At 39.1% G+C, this 23,405-nt stretch overlaps 1 protein-coding gene across 1 annotated transcript in view; it reads right to left on the bottom strand.

Annotated features, from left to right (window-relative positions):
* LOC117095166 (disintegrin and metalloproteinase domain-containing protein 5) overlaps positions 1-23,405 on the bottom strand; it is a 132,889-nt gene that overhangs the window by 101,116 nt on the left and 8,368 nt on the right. Inside the window, exons 4-7 of the mRNA XM_033231875.1 lie at positions 21,673-21,751; positions 21,285-21,361; positions 20,300-20,471; positions 19,354-19,419 (exon numbers count right to left, since the gene is read on the bottom strand). Of these exons, the coding sequence (XP_033087766.1) occupies positions 19,354-19,419; positions 20,300-20,471; positions 21,285-21,361; positions 21,673-21,751 (394 nt within the window). The remainder of the gene's footprint in view (positions 1-19,353; positions 19,420-20,299; positions 20,472-21,284; positions 21,362-21,672; positions 21,752-23,405) is intronic.

Below are 23,405 nucleotides of genomic sequence, written 5' to 3'. Positions count from 1 at the left end.
CATCCCTGGGATGCAAGGCTGGTTCAACATTCGCAAATCAATAAACGTAATCCAGCATATAAACAGAACCAAAGACAAGAACCACATGATTATCTCAATAGATGCAGAAAAGGCTTTTGACAAAATTCAACAGCCCTTTATGCTAAAAACGCTCAATAATTCGGTATTGATGGAACGTACCTCAAAATAATAAGAGCTATTTACGACAAACCCACAGCTAATATCATACTGAATGGGCAAAAACTGGAAAAATTCCCTTTGAAAACTGGCACAAGACAGGGATGCCCTCTCTCACCACTCCTATTCAACATAGTGTTGGAAGTTCTGGCTAGGGCAATCAGGCAAGAGAAAGAAATCAAGGGTATCCAGTTAGGAAAAGAAGAAGTCAAATTGTCCCTGTTTGCAGATGACATGATTGTATATTTAGAAAAACCCATCGTCTCAGCCCAAAATCTCCTTAAGCTGATAAGCAACTTCAGCAAAGTCTCAGGATACAAAATTAATGTGCAAAAATCACAAGCATTCTTATACACCAGTAACAGACAAGCAGAGAGCCAAGTCAGGAATGAACTTCCATTCACAATTGCTTCAAAGAGAATAAAATACCTAGGAATCCAGCTTACAAGGGATGTAAAGGACCTCTTCAAGGAGAACTACAAACCACTGCTCAGTGAAATCAAAGAGGACACAAACAAATGGAAGAACATACCATGCTCATGGATAGGAAGAATCAATATCGTGAAAATGGCCATACTGCCCAAGGTTATTTATAGATTCAATGCCATCCCCATCAAGCTACCAATGAGTTTCTTCACAGAATTGGAAAAAACTGCTTTAAAGTTCATATGGAACCAAAAAAGAGCCCGCATTGCCAAGACAATCCTAGGTCAAAAGGACAAAGCTGGAGGCGTCACGCTACCTGACTTCAAACTATACTACAAGGCTACAGTAACCAAAACAGCATGGTACTGGTACCACAACAGAGAAATAGACCAGTGAAACAGAACAGAGTCCTCAGAAATAATACCACACATCTACAGCCATCTGATCTTTGACAAACCTGAGAGAAACAAGAAATGGGGAAAGGATTCCCTATTTAATAAATGGTGCTGGGAAAATTGGCTAGCCACAAGTAGAAAGCTGAAACTGGACCCTTTCCTTACCCCTTATACGAAAATTAATTCAAGATGGATTAGAGACTTAAATGTTAGACCTAATACCATAAAAACCCTAGAAGAAAACCTAGGTAGTACCATTCAGGACATAGGCATGGGCAAGGACTTCATGTCTAAAACACCAAAAGCAACGGCAACAAAAGCCAAAATTGACAAATGGGATCTCATTAAACTAAAGAGCTTTTGCACAGCAAAAGAAACTACCATCAGAGTGAACAGGCAACCTACAGAATGGGAGAAAATTTTTGCAACCTACTCATCTGACAAAGGGCTAATATCCAGAATCTACAAAGAACTCAAACAAATATACAAGAAAAAAACAAACAACCCCATCAAAAAGTGGGGAAAGGATATGAACAGACATTTCTCAAAAGAAGACATCCATACAGCCAACAGACACATGAAAAAATGCTCATCATCACTCGCCATCAGAGAAATGCAAATCAAAACCACAATGAGATACCATCTCACACCAGTTAGAATGGCAAGCATTAAGAAGTCAGGAAACAATAGATGTTGGAGAGGATGTGGAGAAATAGGAACACTTTTACACTGTTGGTGGGATTGTAAACTAGTTCAACCATTATGGAAAACAGTATGGCGATTCCTCAAGGATCTAGAACTAGATGTACCATATGACCCAGCCATCCCACTACTGGGTATATACCCAAGGATTATAAATTACTCTACTACAAAGACACATGCACACGTATGTTTATTGCGGCACTATTCACAATAGCAAAGACTTGGAATCAACCCAAATGTCCATCTGTGACAGACTGGATTAAGAAAATGTGGCACATATACACCATGGAATACTATGCAGCCATCAAAAAGGATGAGTTTGCATCCTTTGTAGGGACATGGATGCAGCTGGAAACCATCATTCTTAGCAAACTATCACAAGAAGAGAAACCAAACACCGCATGTTCTCACTCATAGGTGGGAACTGAACAATGAGATCACTTGGACTCGGGAAGGGGAACATCACACACTGGGGCCTATCATGGGGAGGGGGGAGGAGGGAGGGATTGCATTGGGGAGTTATACATGATGTAAACGTTATGCACATGTACCCTAGAACTTAAAGTATAATAAAAAATAAAAAAAGAAAAAAAAAAAAAAAAAAGATACAATCAACAAAGTGAAGACATAACCCATTGAATGGGAGAAAATATTTGCAAACCACCCATCTGACAAGGGATTAATAACCAAAATATATAAGCGGCTCGCATGACAAATGCTGATGAGGATGCAGAGAAAAGGAAACCCTTGTACACTGCTAGTGGGGATGTACCACTGAAGAGAACAGTTTGCACTTTCCTCAAAAAAACTAAAAATTGAGCTACCATATGATCCAGCAATCCCACTGCTGGGTATATATCCAAAAGCAAGGAAATCAGTACATCCCTATGTTTCTTGCAGCACTGTTTGCAATAACTAAGATTTAGAAGGGTCCATCAAGAGATAAATGCATAAAGAAAATGTGGTGCATATACACAATGGAGTACTACTCAGCCATGAAAAAAAGAATGAGATCCAGTCATTTGCAACAACATGGACAGAACTGGAGATTATTGTGTTAAGTTAAACAAGCCATGACCAGAAAGACAAACATCGCATGTTCTCACTTATTTGTGAGATTGAGAAATCAAGACAATTGAACTAATGGTCATGGAGAGTAGAAGGATGGTTTCCAGAGACTAGGAAGGGTAGTGGGGGTTGTGAGGGGAGGGTGAACTTTCTGTTTCTTTGGCTAGTGGAACAGCAGCAAAAGTGACTTTTAAAGTGTTTGAACATTGGATTTCACTCTCTTGATGCTGTGGGATCCCTGCAACACTTATGTGAAGAAGCCTGGCATACCCTCCTAGTAGACAAAAACACAAAGCCCAGTGACCCTATCTCATAGTCAGCCAACTTCCAGAATCAAAGACACCTTCTTGACTAGAAGCTGATTTCAGAAGCATTAATGAGCCCAGCTGAGACAAGCAGAACTTCCCAGCCAAGCCACATACAGACCAAAAGAAATACCTAGCAAAATTACTAAATAAATGGCTTTTGCATTAAGCCACTTTTTTGTGGTGGTTCTTTACAGAGTATTAGAGTATTTAAAATTGGTGCTTGTAAGTAAGGTGCTATAATAACAAGCACCACAAATATGTGTGACTACTCTCGGCCTAAGAAAGCAACTCAGGGTTCCAGATGCATCAGAGGAGCTCTTCTCTAGCAAAGGCTAGAGAAATGGTGAGCCGCTTGTTACCAGAAGCTAAGAGAGCAATGAGGAAACTACTATTACCCTGACAAAAGTAGTGACCTATTAAATGTAGTAACACAACAATTGGAAAACTCAAAAAAAAGTATCAATTAAATAATCAGGATTCATTTTTCATGATAAAGTTTTGTGTTGGGAGATGTGTACACCAATCTAGGAATCATAAATTGATAAATACTTTTTACAGGACATGATGATATATATTCGATGCTTTTTAAAAGTTAAACTTTCAAGAATGCACTTCCCAAAAAAAATCACAAACGCCAAAAGAAATATATGTAACAAGGATATTTATGGCAGAATTACTTTTAATAACCAAAAAAGTAATAATGACATAAAGGTCTATGATTATCAATAAGTGGCGGGGTTATACGAATTTTAATTCTCTCCTAAAAATAATTTTTCAAAATTTTCTAGATGTTCTACAGTGAATATGTATTGATTTCATTATTTAACTGATGATGTATCCTTCCTAAGAAAGATATTGGAAGCCAGGCGCAGTGGCTCACGCCTGTAATCCCAGCACTTTGGGAGGCCAAGACGGGCGGTTCACGAGGTGAGGACATTGAGACCATCCTGGCTAACATGGTGAAACCCCATCTCCACTAAAAATACAAAAAATTAGCCGGGCCTGGTGGAGGGTGCCTGTAGTCCCAGCTACTCAGGAGGCTGAGGCAGGAGAATGGCGTGAACCCAGGAGGTGGAGCTTACCGTGAGCCACTGCACACCAGCCTGGGTGACAGAGTGAGACTCCATCTCAAAAAAAAAGAAAAAAAAAGAAAGATATTGGAGTGCTTTCACAGTGCCATATCAACTAGGGGCAGGTGTGGGAGTGGTCTTCCCCAGTGATTTATTTTATCACTGATATTACTTAGAATTGTCAGTACAGGATAATAATCAAAAGAAAACCACCTTTTAGTGGGGCTTTTTATTGTTTTTAGGCCATTGCCTGCACAGTCCCAACAGCATTCCCCCCTTCTTGAAACTTGACTATAGCTGCTGACACTCCTGGAAAGAAAGAAAGAAGAGGCAACATCTCAACTTAAGCATGGAGTATGTAAAAATTGCTTGAGGCCAGGCCCAGTGGCTCATGCCTGTAATTCTAGCACTTTGGGAGGCCAAGGCAGGTGGATCACCTGAGGCCAGGAGTCGAGACCAGCCTGGCCAAAATGGTGAGATCCTGTCTCTACTAAAAATATAAAAATTAGCCAGGTGTGGTGGTGCACACCTGTAATTCCAGATACTTGGGAGGCTGAGGCAAGAGAATCACTTGAACCTGGGAAGCAGAGGCTGCAGTGAGTGGAGATTGCACCACTGCACTCCAGCCTGGGCAACAGAGCGAGACTCCATCTCAAAAAAAAAATCATTTGAAACTGATACTTGATAGGATTTCTACAATAAAATACAGAATCACTTCATGACTACAGACACTGACACATTTTTTTCCAGCTAACCCAGGTGATCCTACGCTAGGTGTAGCGTGGCAACACTTTCACTTTGATGGCATTTCTTTTATGCACGTGTGTGGGACACCCATGGGAGGCTCATTTCTCATTATTATACGTGAACATCACAAGCAGGAGTGTTGTTGGCTGACTGAGAGGTACAATTCTGTGCTTCTCTCCCAGAGAAGCTGTGAATGAAATATCTTATAATATGAATGGAGATCCCCTTAGGCAACTTATCAGTTCATTATAAAGCACTGGATTTTTAAAGAATGTTTTTGAGAGGGAGTCTTGCTCTGTCACCCAAGCCGGAGGGCAGTGGCACAACCTCGGCTCACTGCAACCTCCGCCTCCCGGGTTCAAGCGATTCTCCTGCCTCAGCCTCCCGAGTAGCTGGGACTAGAGGTGTCACCACCATGCCCAGCTAGTTTTTTATTTTATTTTTAGTAGATACTGGGTTTCACCATGTTGGCCAGGCTGGTCTCAAACTCCTGGCTTCAAGCAATCTGCCCACCTCAGCCTCCCAAAGTGCTGAATACAGGCATGAGCCACTGCACCCAGCCGTAAAGCACTGGATTTTGAAATAAAAATAATGTAGGAAATTTGAGTAAGGCATAAAAATTAGAAATTTATGTCTCTCCAGGGTAGTCCTAGACAACAGATCCTACTGAGGAACCAGCCTGATTTCATCAACACAGAGGCGGCCTTATTTTTTACCCTGAGTGGGTGAAATTACTGCAATGCATGAGTGGCTCTGAAGCTTCCGGTGTTTAGGAAAAGAAAGCAGTCTTGAAGGAAATAGCAAATGTGGATGACTCTGCAGCTTAAGGCAAAAGGAATAGATGATTAGATGACATTTTATTCACTTTAAACATCCACTTTGTAAAGGATCCTTTTAAAGGGTCACATTTAGGGTTTGGGCTGTACTTGGAAGATAGAGAAAGGGAGGCTTCACTTGGACAGCAGTGCAGGGTACAAAGCATCTGACATAGGCTTGTGGCTTTGGAAAAAACAATATGTTGGGGTATATGTAGCTCTCTACTCTGGATGCTTATTCCAGTGGGCTCAGCATTTAGTTATCTTTTAAGGAAGTCATAAGCAGAGGTAACATTTGTCATGTGAAATTACCCAAAATCTACCAAAAGCAATCCATAGTAATTGGCATTGCTTTTAGCTCATGAGAGCTTAAAAATATCTTCCCATGTTTATTGTGGCAGCCAGTCAAGAGTGAGAGCAGAATGTAAATCTCATTCAGAAATCCAGCCCGCATTTTTACTCCCCTTATAAATTCTTTAGAATCACAGGAAAAAAGTTGCCCTGTATCAGCTGCCCACCCTAAATGCAGGTGATATTTACCTGTTATATCAGTTTAATGTGCAGCCCATCTCATATTCATTAAGTTGATTTGAAAAATGATCAGAAGCATCAGGACTGGGTCCTCTGAAAATATAAATGTCTCTGAGGCTATATCCATTTAAGGAAAACCAGGTCTTTTACCTTTGCTCTGGCTTCACCCCAGCATTTTCTTCCACAGCAGAAACAATGCATTTAGTCATTTCGGAATACCAGTTACGCATTAATAATTGCAGGTACTTTTCTGAGAATTTTGGCTCTGCAAGTGTTATGTGGTGAGTGTGTCAAAGACAGCAAGTAAGGGTCATGTAAAGTGAATATCTTATGAGGCCAGAATACATGGCAGTGTAAGCAGAAGCACCCAAGATAATCAAAATACTTGAGGAATATGATCCACAGAGACTTTCAAAGGCACATGCGGTGAAGTGGTGGAACGGTGGGCTGGGAGAAGGGGAGGGGAGAGTGGAAAAGCATTAAAACTACAGGAAATCAAAGAAAATGCTGGCCTTCTGTTCCTTAGCTTCTAGAGTTAGGGAGTTGTTATATAACCCAAGCCAGCAGCTAAAGGCGATCTGGCTAATAGTTAACTTAATTATTCTAGAATGTGCTTTTTTTCTATAAATCAGCCTAAGTCAAAAGAAAGAGGAACTCATCACTGAATCAAATGGCAGGAGAGGCCAGCTGGGAGGACTCATTCCCTCTGGATCCTATACATATTACTCTGCTCTGTGGCTGTACTGCAGTGCAAGTTAAATAAATTGGTCTCATTAGCAAGCTGATAGTTACATGGGAGTTAAGAAGAAATTACTTAGGCAGATAGTGAGGGTACAGGAGTCCTCAGTAAGGTTTTCCTTTTAATGAAAAGCAACTCCAAAATCATTTTCTTTTCTAACAAACATCAGCCTGTAAAATCAAGCTGCAGACGTAGACAAGCAAGCTAGAAGCTTGTACAGGTGAATGCTGGCAGTTGTGCCAGTAGGAAAAGGCTACCTGGGAACAGGCATGTTCAAAATGGCGGCTCCATCATCTCTTCTCTTTGCCAGCCACATGTACAGTAAGGAGCAGACAAGATGGTGCTGGCTGGCCACGTAGAAAGTCCATTTGCATAATAAGATTAGGGTGGGGCAACCAGCCTTCCCGGGCACCATGTAAACATTACACCTGATCGAACCAAACTGTGGGGCCTACGTAAATCAAACACTGCCTCCTCCAGCCTGCCTATAAGATCTGGTGCAGTCCGCGGCCGGCCGGCTTTTCCTTTTTGGACACCTCTCTCTCATAAGAAAGAGCAAGCTGCTCTCCTCTCTCCTTTCTTCTGCCTGTTTAACTTCCTGCTCCTTAACCCACTCCATGTGTGTGTGTGTCCGTGTCATTAATCTCAGCACGAGACGACAAACCCAGGCAACGATGCTGCTTCAATAGGACAGCTCCTTTAGACGAAGGAGACTGTAATTCGAATGTCGATGTGAGGAAAAGGGAGCGCACATAGAAAAGTTGACAGTGCCACTTGTGGCAGGGTTTTACTGTCATTGTGAAAACTCTATGAAAGGATGTATTACAGTAAGGCTCAATGTTTCAGCATATTCTATCACAATAATAAGACTTCTGTCAGCTTCTAAGTGATGTGGTTCTTTGCAGTCTGCTGGTTTGTCTGCAGCCTGGTGGCCACAGAAACAGTGCTCTGTGCCAGCTGGATGAGGTTCATGCCCCCTGCACCTGATGCACCTGACTCAGTCTCGTTTGCTCTGATTAGTCACTTTTGCCTTCATTCGCTGGAACTAAAATCCTGAGAGTTTACTTGCAAAGGGTGGTGTCTGGTTACACAATTAAGTTATTTAGTGGTGATGTTTGAGATTTAGGTTCACCCATCACCTGAGCAGTGTACTTTGTATCCAATGTGTAGTCTTTGGAAAAAAAATTTTAAATGTTCCTAATCAATTTGTGAACTTTGGCAAAATAATTTAAAATCAGAGTGTTAAGTGTGTCAATTAGCATAATTATATTTGCTGTTGTTGATAAAGTAAAAGAAAAAGAGATATTCTAAAGGAAAAAACTGTTCAGATCGTAAGGAGAATCCTCATCTCCAGCCATTCATGCTCAAAGTAAGAAACTATCTCATATCAAGGGTGTAACTATAATATATTTTGTTGACACCTTTGTGAGATTTAAGATTGCGCTTAGTAGACACCCTTAGTTATACAAAAGTTTCTAATATTAAGGGAGTTGTCACTCAGAAGCTTGGCAAGCCTCCCAGAGTAAAGGTGCCTGTTTTTAAAAGAATCTGTGAATGTGTCTTTTGATGAATGGACTAAACTATAACTGGAAACACAGAAAAACCCACATAAAATTAGAAACTTTTGTGCATCAGAGGACACTGTCAACTGAGTAAAATGGCAACACACAGAATGGAAGAAAATATTTGCAAATCATATATATAAGGAATTAATATCCAGAATACATAAAGAAATCCCAAATCTCTATGACAACAATAGCAACAAAAGCAACAGTGCAGTTAAAAGATGGGCAAAGGACTTGAACAGACATTTCTCCAAAGAAGATCTACAGATGGGAAATAAGCACATGAGAAGACACTCAACATCACTAATCATTAAGGAAATGAAATCAAACCTACAAGATGATACCACTTCATGCCCATTAGAATTACTATTATTAATAAAACAAACTGAATATAACAATTGTTGGTGAGGATGGGGAGAAATTGACGTCCTTGTGCATTACTAATGGGAATGGAAAATGGTGCAGCTGCTGTGGAAAACAGTATGACAGTTCTTCCAAAAGTTAAACATAGAATTACCATATGAGCTAACCTTCTACTTCTGGGTATACACCTACAAAAATTGAAAGTGCAGACTCATAGAAAATATTTGTACACCAACGTTCACGGCAGTAATACAGGAGTTATTAAGAAACAGTTTTTAGGCCACTAGAAAGGGTAAAGGTTCTTGGTGGGAATTTTCCTGTAATAAGAAGCAACCCCCTGAAACATTTCTTATTTAACAGAAAAGGCAGCATGAAGGGCCAGGCCAGCAAGCTTTGATATGCAAATACCGACAGTTAAAACCTAGGTCCACTTAATATGGCGATTCCCACCTTTTCCTTCTTGTTACCAGGTGTGCCAAGTATTATGGCCATCTTTAGACAACACCATGTGATAAAACATTGAGGTGACCCACATTTGCATATTAAAGGGCTAAGGTGGGAGGGCCAGGTTTTTCATGGGCTATTCGGATGACACACCTGGTTAAACCAATTCCCTGGGCCCTACGCAAATTAGACGCTGCCTCCTTTAACTTCCCAATATAAGCAACTAATTCTTTGCTGTACACGGGGTTCCTCTTTGTTCCGAGTCCCCCATTCTTCCATTCATCAGAGCTGTATCACTTTGGTGCATGGGCCGAGAAATCATTCATCGGAGTGGTGAGTATTAGGAGCGAATCAACCTTAAATCTGTCCTTTATGGCCGGGCGCGGTGGCTCAAGCCTGTAATCCCAGCACTTTGGGAGGCCGAGACGGGCGGATCACGAGGTCAGGAGATCGAGACCATCCTGGCTAACACGGTGAAACCCCGTCTCTACTAAAAAAAAATACAAAAACTAGCCGGGCGAGGTGGTGGGCACCTGTAGTCCCAGCTACTCGGGAGGCTGAGGCAGGAGAATGGTGTAAACCCAGGAGGCGGAGCTTGCAGTGAGCTGAGATCCGGCCACTGCACTCCAGCCCCTGCGACAGAGCGAGACTGCGCCTCAAAAAAACAAACAAAAAAAAAAAAAAATCTGTCCTTTAAGTTCAAGGCTCTCTTCCAGTTATCCTGTCGCCAATCTTTTCTTCTCTCTCTATCTGTATTCTCTTACTCTCTGTGTGTGTGGAATGTGTAGGAACTTTTACAGGCTAGGGAAATAATCCTGTTAGGCAAGATCAAGAAATGCTGTAGAATGGGGATATAGCTTAGGAAAATGCCATTGCAATCTTCTAGGAAGAGAGTTCACCCACTGGGGGGTCACTCACTACTAACTCGCTGATGAGCACATGGTATTTCTAAGCCAACAGCGCCACCTAGTGGACATAGAAATCCTCTTCATAAGACACATTGCCAGTCCTTTGCCACATTCAGGAGTAAGATGTCTTCCACAGCCAAATTTTAGTCTCGATATTGTCCCATCAGCAGGAAAATGGCCATTCAGTTGCTACATTCTTTTAAGGCACCTATTCTGTCTCCAATTAAGATAGTACTTAATTAGTAAGGGGATTTTAAATTCAGAAGATAGCCGGAACCATTTTTTTAAGGGTAAATGCTTTAACATGGGCTGCAATAGCAGGCAATCTAGCACATTGCCTACATTAAAGGAACCTTGACCCAAAGGTGACACAGTCTCTCCCAAGATCCATTTTTTGGGGATCCAGGCAGATCACACAGGTTTAGGAAGTCAAAGGGGAATCACACAAGGCGGAGAAGCTAAGGTTGCGTGGGTAAAGCATGGTTAGTCCCATCGGTGAGTTCATCTGATTCCATGGCTTGAAGGACCATGCCTTCAACCATGGGTGGCACATTTAACATGGGGCCAGGATCCAGAAACCAGGGAGGGAAAACTGTCCAAGGATGCTCCCTGTCTTCTCCTCCACTCTGGGTCATACGGAAAGGAAGGAGAATAAGAGAATGCTTTTATTCTCTTTTGTTTTCCTAAATGGGTAACAAATTATCTTCAGCTTGCACCCCTCTGGAATGTACTCTGAAACACTGGCATTTCCTTAACCTCAGAACACTGAAGAAAAAAGCAACTCATTTTCTTTTCCACAAGGGCATAGCATTTTTACTAAACCTTTACAAGCATTGTAAGACCAACCCAGCTCTTTGAGCAATCGTATCAGGCAGGCCCAGGTAAAATAGTTCCCCAAAATGAAGAAAGCAACTTCCAGGGGAACCATCTAAGGATCCCCTTTCAAGTTCCCTTCTGATTACAGGACCTTAAGCAAATAAAAGGAGACTTAGGCTGATTTTCTGATGACCCTGATAGGTATATAAAAACTTTCCAAAATCTAACTCAGGTATTTCACCTCATATGAAGTAATGTCATGTTGCTCCTAAATCAGACCCTCACTGCAGCTGAAAAGCAAGCAGCTCCGCAAGCAGCAGAGAATTTTGAAAATGAACAATATATCTCCCATAATACACCAAAAGGTAAGAAAGCAGATTGGGAAAGTGAAAAAGTAATAGAAACATCATTCCCAATTGGGAGGGAAGCAGTTCCAGCAGACAACCCTAACTGAAACCCCAATAGCTCAGGAGCTGAATGGAAAAGAAAGCACTTGCACTTTTTCATATGACTTTTAGAAGGCCTGTGGAAAACCAGGACCAACCACTCAATTACTCTAAACCATCTACAATAAACCAAAAGCCAAATGAGAATCTTGTAGCCTTTATGGAAAGGCTGAGAGAAGCCCTAATAGAACACGCCTCTTTATCCCCTAATTCAGTCAAGGATCAGCTCATCCTGAAGGACAAGTTTATTACAAAGGCAGCTCCCAATATTAGAAGAATACTACAGAAGCAAGCTATAGGACCAAAGAGCACCTTAGAGAACTTCCTGAAGGTGGCCACTTCAGTCTTTTGTAATAGGAACCAGAAGGAGGCCCAAAAGAAAGAACGCAAGCTCAGAAGAAGGACAAAGTCTCCAGCAGCAGCTTTGCAGGTTTGCAAAGTCCAGGACCCCCAAGGTGCATCTGCTAATTGCTATTAGTGTGACAGGCCAGGGCATTTTACAAAGGAATGCCCAGGCAGCAAGATGAAGCCACCTCAACCCTGTCTAGTTTGTGGCAGAAACCACTGGAAACGAAACTGCCCCCAGAGACAGAGGTTACTGGGTTCAGAACCAGTCTCACAGATGGTCCAGCAGGACTAATGGGTCCCGGGGCTCAAGCCCCAGCTCCAGTGGCTCGAACTGCCATTATAGCACAGCAGCTTTTTGGAAATTAAATTTCCAATTCCAGCTAATTCTGCAAATTAAAGAAAGGAAAGTAGATCTCCTTCTAAACACTAGAGTCAGTCTCTCTCTTTTCTCCTCTCTAATCCAGGCCTCCCCTCTTCCCATGACCATAAGGGGCATCTCAAGAAAAACTCTAACCCAATATTTTTCTCAAGTTTATTTGCAGTTAAGAAGACCTACTAACGCATGCTTCCAAGCCATTATCATGATAGTTCTACTATTCAAAAAAGCCTCCAAGTTAACCACAGGAAATAATTTAACTATGTACACTCCACATAAAGTGGCAGGATTACTGTCCTCGAGGGGGAGGTCTTCTTAGCTAACAAACAGTGGTTAAAGCAAGAAGTACATAAGGCTGAGTAAACAGTAGTCACTCTCCCCAGGCACAGGCACTCAATTAGCTAAACTAACAGCTCTTACAAGAGCACTTGAATTAACCAAGGGAAAAATAGCTAACATTTATACTAACACCAAGTATGCTTTCTTAGCTCTGCATCCTCATGCTGCCATTTAAAAGCAAAAACATTTTCTTACCACCAATAAATCTCCTATCAAATGTCACCAATAAATTAGCAGGCTATTATCCTCGGTTTTTCTTCCACAAAAAAAATATCCAAAATGCACTCTAAGGAACAGCAAAAGGAAACAGATGAGGTAGCCAAGAAAAAAACAATAGGTTAGCTGATCAGGCAGCTAAGTCAGTGACAAGGAGGCTTCAAGGCCTTAACACGCTTCAAGCCCTTCCAATCTAGGAAGGCTCTGGAAGAAAAATTAACCTCAGTATTCCCCCGCAAAAATAAACTAGGCCACTTCTCAAGGGCATACTTTTCAGCCCTCCAAATGGCTATAGTCAGAGAATGGCAAACTCCATTCGCCAGCCTCCAGCCAATAGAAAGTCCTTAAAATCCTTCACAAGGGGCTGGGCACGGTGGCTCACACCTAAAATCCCAGCACTTTGGGAGGCTGAGGCAGGCAGATCACCTGAGGTCAGGAGTTCGAGACATGGTGAAACCCTGTCTCTACTAAAAATGTTTTTAAATTAGCTGGGCGTGGTGGCGGGCACCTGTAATCCCAGCTACTCAGGAGACTAAGGCAGGAGAATTGCTTGAACCCAGGAGACAGAGGTTGCAGTGAGCTGATACGGTGCCACTGAACACCAGCCTGAGTGACAGAGTGAGACTCTGTCTCAAAAAAAAAAAAAAAAAAAAAAATTCCTTCACCAAGCTTTTCACTTGGGAAAGGATAAAACTTATCAATGTGCTCAAAAATTGTTTTCAGGCAGAAAACCTCTAAAGTGGTTAAACATAGAGCCTCTCTAGCTCACTTCCAATAAGAACCAACTTTATTTAACCCAGGAAATTTAGTATTAGTAAAAACTCTCATCTCTCTCTCCTTCCCTAAGCCAAGCTGGGAAGAGCCCTACGCTGTTCTTTCAACCCCCTCGGCAGTAAAAGTTACAAACATCAACTCCTGAATACATTACACTCAAGTCAAAGTCTGAAAAACTGAGGGAGCAACCCCTGACAGCCCAGAAAAACGGCCAGAATATCAATGTGAAGAAATAGAAGATCTTAAGCTAAAAAAACATAAAAAATAAGTAACTAAGTGAGGACTCTCACCTTACTCAGCCCCACTCCCACCTCGCCAGATACTTTTCCTTGTTTCTAACCTTTCCTCCCAAAGTTCACTGCCAAATGGTAAAACTTCATTTTCATGCATATTTGCAGGGAGATTTAACTGTACATGGGATTGCCTTTATAACTTCGTAAGTTCCCAAAGGGTAATGTTAGATCTTGGCAAGTAAAGTTTTCAATGGAAATTATTTATTATGCCCCTTTTGTGGAAAACTGTTATAGTCACATTACTATTTGCAATAAAGCTATACTGAAACCCCAGTAGCACACTGTAGCACCCACAATGCGGAATTCTCCTTGTAGAATTCTAATTGCTAAAATATTTTGCCTAATAATTATCATCATCAGAATTAATAGCTGGAGAAAAGATTTAGTCAAGGCTGTTTTGCTTATAACAAGAGTAACAGGAATAAGAAGGAAGCATGAAAGTTTTACTATCATTAAGTTTAATAGGATTTTTACTAAAGGTCGGTAATATAATGCACTCTAAGCTATTAAAAGGTTATAGAGAAAAAACATATATAAGGAAGAATCTCATATAATAAATACTTGTCCTAAAAGGAAATGATTTGTTGTTTAAAGGATGGATGTTTAGGACAAGTCAAAATGTTTAAGTATTTTATAAAATGGTCTGTAAAGGTCATAAAAAAATTAATTACTAAAGGAAAAGAATTGTTAAAATTAACGGCATTTTAGCCACCCAATAGCATATTTCTCCCAATCATATTGCAAGTTATAAAAGGGCCTAAAGCTAAAGTTATTCTCTAATGGTAAGTCAAGGGGGAAAGGTATGCTTTTCTCAAGGAAAATGTTACTTTTATATTAAGGTTTCTAGTAACATACAGCGACATCTAGTGAAGGTAAACTGGTATTGCAATCCATTGGTGTAACTAACAGGTGTCAAACTCTACCATCAGTTATGGTCTATAGGACCCCTACTAATGGTGGTAATCTGAATACTCATATTCTAGCCCAATATTTTAAACCTTCTTGTAAAATTTATCTCTTTTTGCCTAGGAGCAATCAAACAACAAATGGTGCTGCAAGCAAATCCACACATAAACATGCCATTCTTTAGAGAACCCTTAAATCAACCTCAGAAGACCCCACTGCTCTTTGCCCATACGATGCGCTTTTTCAGCAGGAAGTATCCAGAAAGAACCATCATCCAACATCCCCTAACAGCAGTTAGGTTTGCTTCTCTTGAGGTGGGGAATAATACAGGAGTTGTGAATAAATAATTTTTAGGCAGCTAGAAAGGTAGAGGTTCTCAGTGGAAATTTTCCTGTAAAAAGAAGCAACGCCCTGAAACATTTCTTCTCTAACAGAAAAGGAGGCTTGAAGGCCCAGACTGTCAGGCTTTGACATGCAAATGCCAGCGATTAAAAAATGGGTCCACTCAATATGGCAATTCCTGCCTTCTTCTGCTTGTCACCAGGTATCACAAGTGTCATGGCCATCTCCAGATAATACCATGTGTTCAAAACATCATGGTGACCCATATTTGCATATTAAAGGGCTCACGTGGGAGGGCCAGGTTTTTTGTGGGCTATGTGAATGACACACCTGGTCAAACCAATCCCCTGGGCCCTCCAGCATCCCAATATAAGCAACCACTCTTCTGCCACACACAGAATTTCTCTTTGTTAGAATCCTCCCTCCCTCTCTCTCTGTATAGGGGAGCTGTTTTCTTCTTCCTTCCTTCTTTCTTGCCTAACAAACTCTCCACTCCTTAAAACCAATGTCTGTGTCATTTTATCTAAATCAGTCTGAGCCCAAGGACCCTGGTGTTCCTCCAGTCATCAGAGTGTATCAGCAGCATTATTCACAAAAGGAATATGTGGAAACCCATATGTCCATTAGCAGATGAATTGAGAAACAAAATGTGACATATACATATAATGGACGATTTTTCAACTTTAAAAATTTATAAAATTTTGTTACATGCTACAACATGGATGAGTCTTTAAGACATTATGTCAATGAAATAAGCCAATCACAAACGTATGAATACTGTATGATTCCACTCCTTTGAAGTATCTAAAGTAGTCAAAATCACAGAAACAGATAGTAGAAAGGTAGTTGCCAAGAGCTGGGGGGAAAGGGTCGAGGGAATTCATGTTTAATGGGGATAGTATCCATTTCAAAAGGAAAGAGATCTAGAAATCTGTTTCACAACAGTATGTATATACTTAACACTATTGAACTATACATTTTAAAATGGTTATGATGGTAAACTTAATGTTACGTGCTTTCCTCCAATAAAAAGAAAAATAGAGTTCTAATGAGCAAAAGGAAGATTCAATCCCCAGTCTCTCTGATTCCCAAATCATGCACTTATAATCACTACCATTTAATATATTATTAAACACAATGAACCTGTACTCCCTCACTATACTCATATTCTAGCCCAATATTTTAAACCTTCTTATAAACTGTATCCCTTTTCACCTAGAAGCAATCAAACAAATGGCGCTGCAAGCAAATCCAGACATAAACATGACATTTGGAAAACAACCAGAGGAATGGGCAATTTCCTACTAGTGACCATTTCTAGAAAGGGCACTAGGGGAACTTCCCCTGCAAGCCCCCGACTAGACTGCACCTAGACCTAAGTCAGTCCTCATACTTGCCACAAGTAACCTCATGGCAATGTGTATTTCATTTTAATAAAGTAGCTGATACCTCCTAAGTGTATTTCTATGCTTTTGAAATCTTAATTTAAGGAACTTTCTCTTTGGGAAAAAAAAAATGTTTAAAAAAGAAATCCCACAAAATGTTTAAGATAGTATATTAGTCTGTTCTCACACTGCTAATAAAGACATACCTGACACTGGGTAATTTATAAAGGAAAGAGGTTTACTTGACTCACAGTTTCACATGGCTGAGGCGGCCTCACAATCATGGCAGAAGGTGAAGGAGGAGCAAAGTCATGTCTTACGTGGCGGCAAGCAAGAGAACTTGTGAGGGGGAACTGCCCTTTATAAAACCATCAGATCTCATGAGACTTACTCACCATCACAAGAACAGCACAGGAAAGACCTACCCCCATGATTCAATTACCTCCCACTGGGTCCTACCCACCAAACATAAGAATAATGAGAACTACAATTCAAGATGAGATATGGGTGGGGACACAGCCAAACCATATCAACGTCCTTCTTCACATGGCAGCATCAAGGAGAAGAATGAGTGCCCAGCAAAGGGGGGAGCGCCTTATAAAACCATCAGATCTCATGAGAACTAACTCACTATCATGAGAACAGGATGGGGGAAACTGTCCCAATGATTCAATTATCTCTACCCGGTCCCTCCCATGACACATGAGGATTATGGGAACTACAATTCAAGATGAGATTTGGGTGTGGACACAGCAAAACCATATCTGATAGCTATTTCAATAAAAGGCCACCAAGTTAAACTAAAAGGGTCTAAGATTGGTAAAAATGCAAAAAGTCTCTGGGTTCCCAACCAAAGAAATAAATTGTTACGTTTTATGCCACTAAATTTTGGAGTGGTTTGCTACGCAACAATAGAAATACTTAAAGTCTAAAAATCTACTTTGTTTGATATTAATTCAGCTAAACTAGTTTTTAAAATTTGTTTATATTTTTCCATTATTTTACTCTTGTTACATATGTACGATATTTTACATATGTCATTTGTAGGCAGAATGTGTGTGTGTGTTTATGTGTGTGTGTTGTACGATAATCTTTGTCTTTGCTTTTAATCTTTATCTTTGGTTTTTAATTGCAGTACTTAATCCCCCTACATATAATTAATTAGGTATTTTAGTTTAAATCTTTTGTCTTAACATTAGCTTTCAAATTTGTTCCGGATTTATGAAACAAATCCTAAATATGTGTTTTTCTTTCTCTTAATTGCCTTCTTTTTGTTGATTATGCTTAAAATTCTGCTTTCCTCCCTCTGATTTTGTAATTTGATAGAAATATTATTTCAGGGTATGCGTTTGCTTTGTACTGGGGCCAACTTAGCTATGCTAATGTACCCTCGACTCAATTCTAATGAGCCATGAACTTCAAGTTCTGTTATTCCTGTCAACATTTAGCTCAGCAACCCTGACTCATATTCACCCTTTCTGGAATCAACAGATTCTTTGAGGGGGAAAATCTTGTATTTTATTTTAATTTTTTTATTTTTAGCTATTATGGGTACATAATAGTTATACATACTTATGGGGTACATGTGATATTTTGATACAGGCATACAATGTGTCATGATCCAAATCAGGGTAACTGGGATATCCATTACCTCAAATATTCATTAACATCACTTCTTTGTGTTAGGAACATTCCAATTCCACTCTTTAAGTTGTTTTAAAATATACAATAAGTTATTGTTAATGACAGTCACCCTACTGTTCTGCCAATCATAAACTATATTTTTAAAAAATTAGTATTAGCCATACATGTATTTTTTGTTTTGCTAACCATTGTTCATGGTGTTTTATTTCCTTATGGATTGTGAGTCCATATATGTATGGCGGATATTAATCTGTAGGAATCCTGAGGTATTCTGCTTGAAGTGGCATTCCTCCAAATATAAATACTATTTGCTTCCCTCATGCACCCTCGGCTTTTACCAATCTGGGACAAATGTAGCCTCATGGATTAGAATCCTAACCACATAGGTAATAAATATTTGGGGCCGGGCGCGGTGGCTCAAGCCTGTAATCCCAGCACTTTGGGAGGCCGAGACGGGTGGATCACGAGGTCAGGAGATCGAGACCATCCTGGCTAACACGGTGAAACCCCGTCTCTACTAAAAAAAATACAAAAAATTAGCCGGGCGAGATGGCGGGCGCCTGTAGTCCCAGCTACTCGGGAGGCTGAGGCAGGAGAATGGCGTAAACCCGGGAGGCGGAGCTTGCAGTGAGCCGAGATCGCGCCACTGCACTCCAGCCTGGGTGACAGAGCGAGACTCCGTCTCAAAAAATAAATAAATAAATAAATAAATATTTGGACCCTAAATCTATAAGAGATCCAAAGTATAGCCATGAATTCTCAATATGAATATTTTGTTCATTTGTTTTTCTCATTGTTTCATTTACCTAGAACTGAGAAGAAAACAAGTGATAATCTGTTTTCTCCTTTTGCTTTAAAGAAGTGGCGTATTTGTTTTATAGACCATCCTTCCAATTAGTCTGAGGCAGTTAAATATTATTATTGTATATGAGGGTTGAGGGCTTAAGGGAGTTGCAATCTATCCTTTCACTGAGAATGTAGGTTTTTTGAAAAATCAACAATAGTCAACAAGCTTTAGAAATTAAGATGCTTCACTTTGCAAAAGTGAGTAGATGCTATATACAAAATAACAAAAACTTGATTTATAATTTATAAGAATGTGTTCATTGCAAATGCAAAATAGCATGGTTGGTAATTTTCATTGCCTCACTGAAATCAAGTTAAAGAGATATATTAGTTTTAAAATAATGATGCATAAAGTAAGACTTACCAGATTTTTGTCCACAACAATATGCATTTCAATATATCGAGTGAATAACTTAATAAAGTCAGTTTTCTGAAAAACACATAACATGAGTCATGAGGAATTTACAAAAATTTACCTTCTACTGAAATTATATTGAGAGATAAACTGAAAGATATATTGTTCCTGATTACATAACGAGGCTATTTTCAAATACAAAATTTAGGTACTATTTCAGAAGATTCCAGTTCAAAGTGCCCTGGGTAGTAAGACTTTTCTATTAGACTTCTCAAGATATATAAGAACTCAGGTATCTTTTACTTTTATAATAATTGAAACTGAAATTTTCAGTTTATAACATAAAGCTTTGGTTTTTCTCAGCCTTTTGATAATTTTTCATACTAATCTTTCATGCGAGCAGATTTTCTGCTACCAATTACTAGGAAGTTACTTTTGGCAAACAGTGTAGTCTAGAAAAATATTAAAATTTACAACCAATGGCAATTTGCTAGAGCCAGACATGTTATTTAGGGCAGTCTATGGGTCTTGGTAGAGAAAAAAATTCATCACTTTGCTTTACATGTACTTTATGTAAGTCGCTCATCCATTTTTGAACTGTCAACTGAGAAATCCAGGTTGTATAATATTCTCTCCTAAATTATCTGAGTAATTGAAGAAAAGGAATATTTTACATTAATTATCTAAATGCTCACATATGAAAATTAATGTTCCAGTTTCTTTTATACTATATTCATATCTTCATATTTCTAAGATTAAGTTTTTGCTAAGCTTTCATCTAACGCAAGCATAATGACAAACATAAGTTTATTCTCTTGCCATTTTAAAAGCCACGTAGAGCCCTCATGAAAAAGTAAAATAGTTTTAAGATTTATAAGTCACCAAATCTTGGCTCTGAAAGTATTTTTTATTACACAAAATTATACTAAATTAAAATAAAAGAGCCAATACTTACTTCTGAACTTTTTCTGACTTGATACTCTGAATTAAACCAAGAATAAATGTCATTTTCTTCTAAAAGAATATTAGTGTCAGCAAATTTTTCTTCATAAATCTTGTGTATAAATCCTGATACAGCCTCCATTGGTTCAATTACATATGAGATGTTTTTCAGCTGCATTGTTCCCCTGAGTGTTAAGACAATCGAAACTAGTCTGAAATGATTCTACCAAAACCATAATATTATAGTGAGAAATTTGGGCCACAGTTTTTAAGATTTAAAGTTTTTAAGTTTTAAGACCTTAGGTTTTTTTACTTTTATCTCTTTCTCTTTTGCAGTCTTTCTTACACTAGAACTGGACCACTATATCACAGGATACATGTTACCTTACATTACAAATCTGTGATTATCTTCAAGAAAGCATGGTAGTGGCATGGATCTGTGCACTTAAACAGGTTGAAACCCCTTTCTGTTGTGTAGATTTTCTAATCAGCCTGTAGAATCTCTAGGCAGTCTCTTCTTTAGTCTTTGATTCCTTCTCTTTGATACACTTAACTCTCCTCTGACACTTGATACCCTAAATCATTTGTTTGTGTGGGCTGAATTGAAGGCACAATATGCCTAATAATTACTGACTGCAGAGCCAGTGTCCATTAGTCCCATGCATTCCACAATTGTCAATTATTCTAGGACATTAAGAAATTGGACAAGGGCAGAATTTGAGAAAACTAAAAAAGTGTGAAGAGACCAATCAATCTCCCTACACTCAAGCTTTCTTAAAGCCTAAAGCAGCAGATCCTGTCAGTATCAACAAGTAGCCTCTCATCAGGAACAGATATTGCTGGAATATCAATCCTATTTTATTAGTAATTTTGGTTCAGTCCTTAAGGAATTGAAATGACAAAGGTGATTATAGAATTAGAACAGATACATGGAGAATTAGTTCATAGGCTACCAGATATAATATTGGCAAATTGAGTGTCTTTAAGTAGTCTACAACCTGAGTCCTGAACATACGCTGAGGGTCACAAGAGAATTTGGAATACCCGCAACATATCCATTATAATTGCAATCCATCTACGAAAAAAAAGAAAAATTAATGGATAACTTATTTTTAAAATATATACCCCAAATATATTATTTATATTTCTTTATATTTTTTTATTTTTTACTTTAGCTACATTTACTATTTATTACTTTAGCTACATTTCTACTTTAATATGATTGGCAATTACCTAATAAATTTGTGCCAGGTAGAAATAAACACCAGCCTAAGTTACTCAATTTCAGTGAATATGTAAAATAACATTCTAGTTATTATAGAATATTTGTCTTTTTAAAGAAATCTAGAATTACAAATTTGTAACAAAAAAAAACCTAATTCTTACCTGAACTAGCAGAGGTTTGGAATGACGGAAGTCATTTTTGTCATAAGAATGAATAAGAGAAGCTGAAGATAAAATTGATCTAGGCAAAAATAATAAAAAAACATGCCCAAGTTGTGAAACAGAAAAGGTAGAAAAAATATTCATATACAAATTTTCTTTTTACTGAAAAATTTAAAATAGTGTTAATTGACTTGTTTTATCCTATTGTCCATGTATTTCTAGCACTTAAACTGAATTAGGTGCTTGGTGAGACATTTTAACTAGAATGACATACCATACAAAAATGCACATAAATGAGCAACTCAAATTGCTAGAGACATGAAGAGGAAATAGTATAGGTCTCAATTTCCAGCATAGAACTTTCTAATCTTTGTCTATTTCACTCATTGATTTTAGATTTTATACCCAAGTTTCAAAATTAAAGTGTAAAGTTAGGACAGTGATACAGTTTGGCTCTGTGTCCCCACCCAAATCTCATCTTGTAGCTCCCATAATTCCTACATTTGTGGGAGGGACCCAGTGGGAGATAATTCAATCATGGGAGCAAGTCTTTCCCATGCTGTTCTCGTGATAGTGAATGGGTCTCATGAGATCTGATGGTTTTTAAAACAGGAGTTTCTCTGCAAAAGCTCTCTCTTTGCCTGCTGCCATCCATGTAAGATGTGACTTGCTCCTCCTTGCCTTCTACCATGATTGTGCTTCATGCTCCACCCCAGGACACAGTGGAAAAGAGAGAGCCATGGCTACGGTTCCCTAGCCATGTAGAACCGTAAGTCCAATAAACCTCTTTTTTTTGTAAATTGCCCAGTCTTGGGTATGTCTTTATCAGCAGTGTGAAAACGGACTCATATAAACAGAAAACTTAGAAAGAGTTACTTGGTCTCACTACAAATTCATATTTGCTAAACTTTGCTAAGTGCCAAGTTCTTCTCAATAACTCTGGTCAGAATTTTATTTCCCTCAGTAACTATTCAAAAACTTGACACTACTCCTGTCAATCATCCCACAAAACCCCTATGTTCCCTCCCTCTCAGATCACCTGTTGCCATCTGCACTCCTTATCTTTATTGCCAGAAGGTTACTTCTTTCATTCAGAACAAGCCCTTACACTGGTGCTGTAGATACCATCCTGTGCCATATACAGAGGACACTACTTTTTCTTTCCTATAATTTTGAACTCTTGTGCTCTACTGGATTTTTATCACAATGCTATTTTAAAAGATACTAATAAGTCATTATCATCCCAAAGAACTCTTTGTTGACCCCATGTTCTACTGTGGCTATTCCTTATGTACATTTTTTTCAATTCTTAACGCATTTCATCAAAAGAATTGTCTACACACAATTCCTTCAGTTTCTCAATTCTTATTATCCCTGAAACGTCCCTGGAAAAGATCCACAAATATTAGAATGTCAAATCCAGAAGGCATTTTAAAAAATCATTTTACATTGGATCTCTAGCTTCTTTTTGAAAACTGTGGCCACTCAGTCCACTCACTTAATTTACATAACACTTCATTCTTCTGCTATTCTTCCTACCTCCCTGGTCCCTTCAGCTTTATCTTCCATGTTGGCTGCTGTTTTTGTTCAACCTATCCCAGGAAACATCGCTGTTTCCCAGGGTTCACTCTTTAACCACGATCTATTTATAAGCACCCTACGTAACAGCACTCATTTTAAAAAAAAGCACAAGAAAGTAGAGCACAAGCTACTACTTTCTGCTCAATCTATAT

This window comes from Trachypithecus francoisi, unplaced genomic scaffold (assembly GCF_009764315.1).
Source record: "Trachypithecus francoisi isolate TF-2019V2 unplaced genomic scaffold, Tfra_2.0 Contig01440, whole genome shotgun sequence".
Classification (NCBI taxonomy): domain Eukaryota; kingdom Metazoa; phylum Chordata; class Mammalia; order Primates; family Cercopithecidae; genus Trachypithecus; species Trachypithecus francoisi.
The sequence above is the reverse complement of the archived record's forward strand: the minus strand, read 5'-3'. Positions and strand labels throughout refer to the sequence as shown.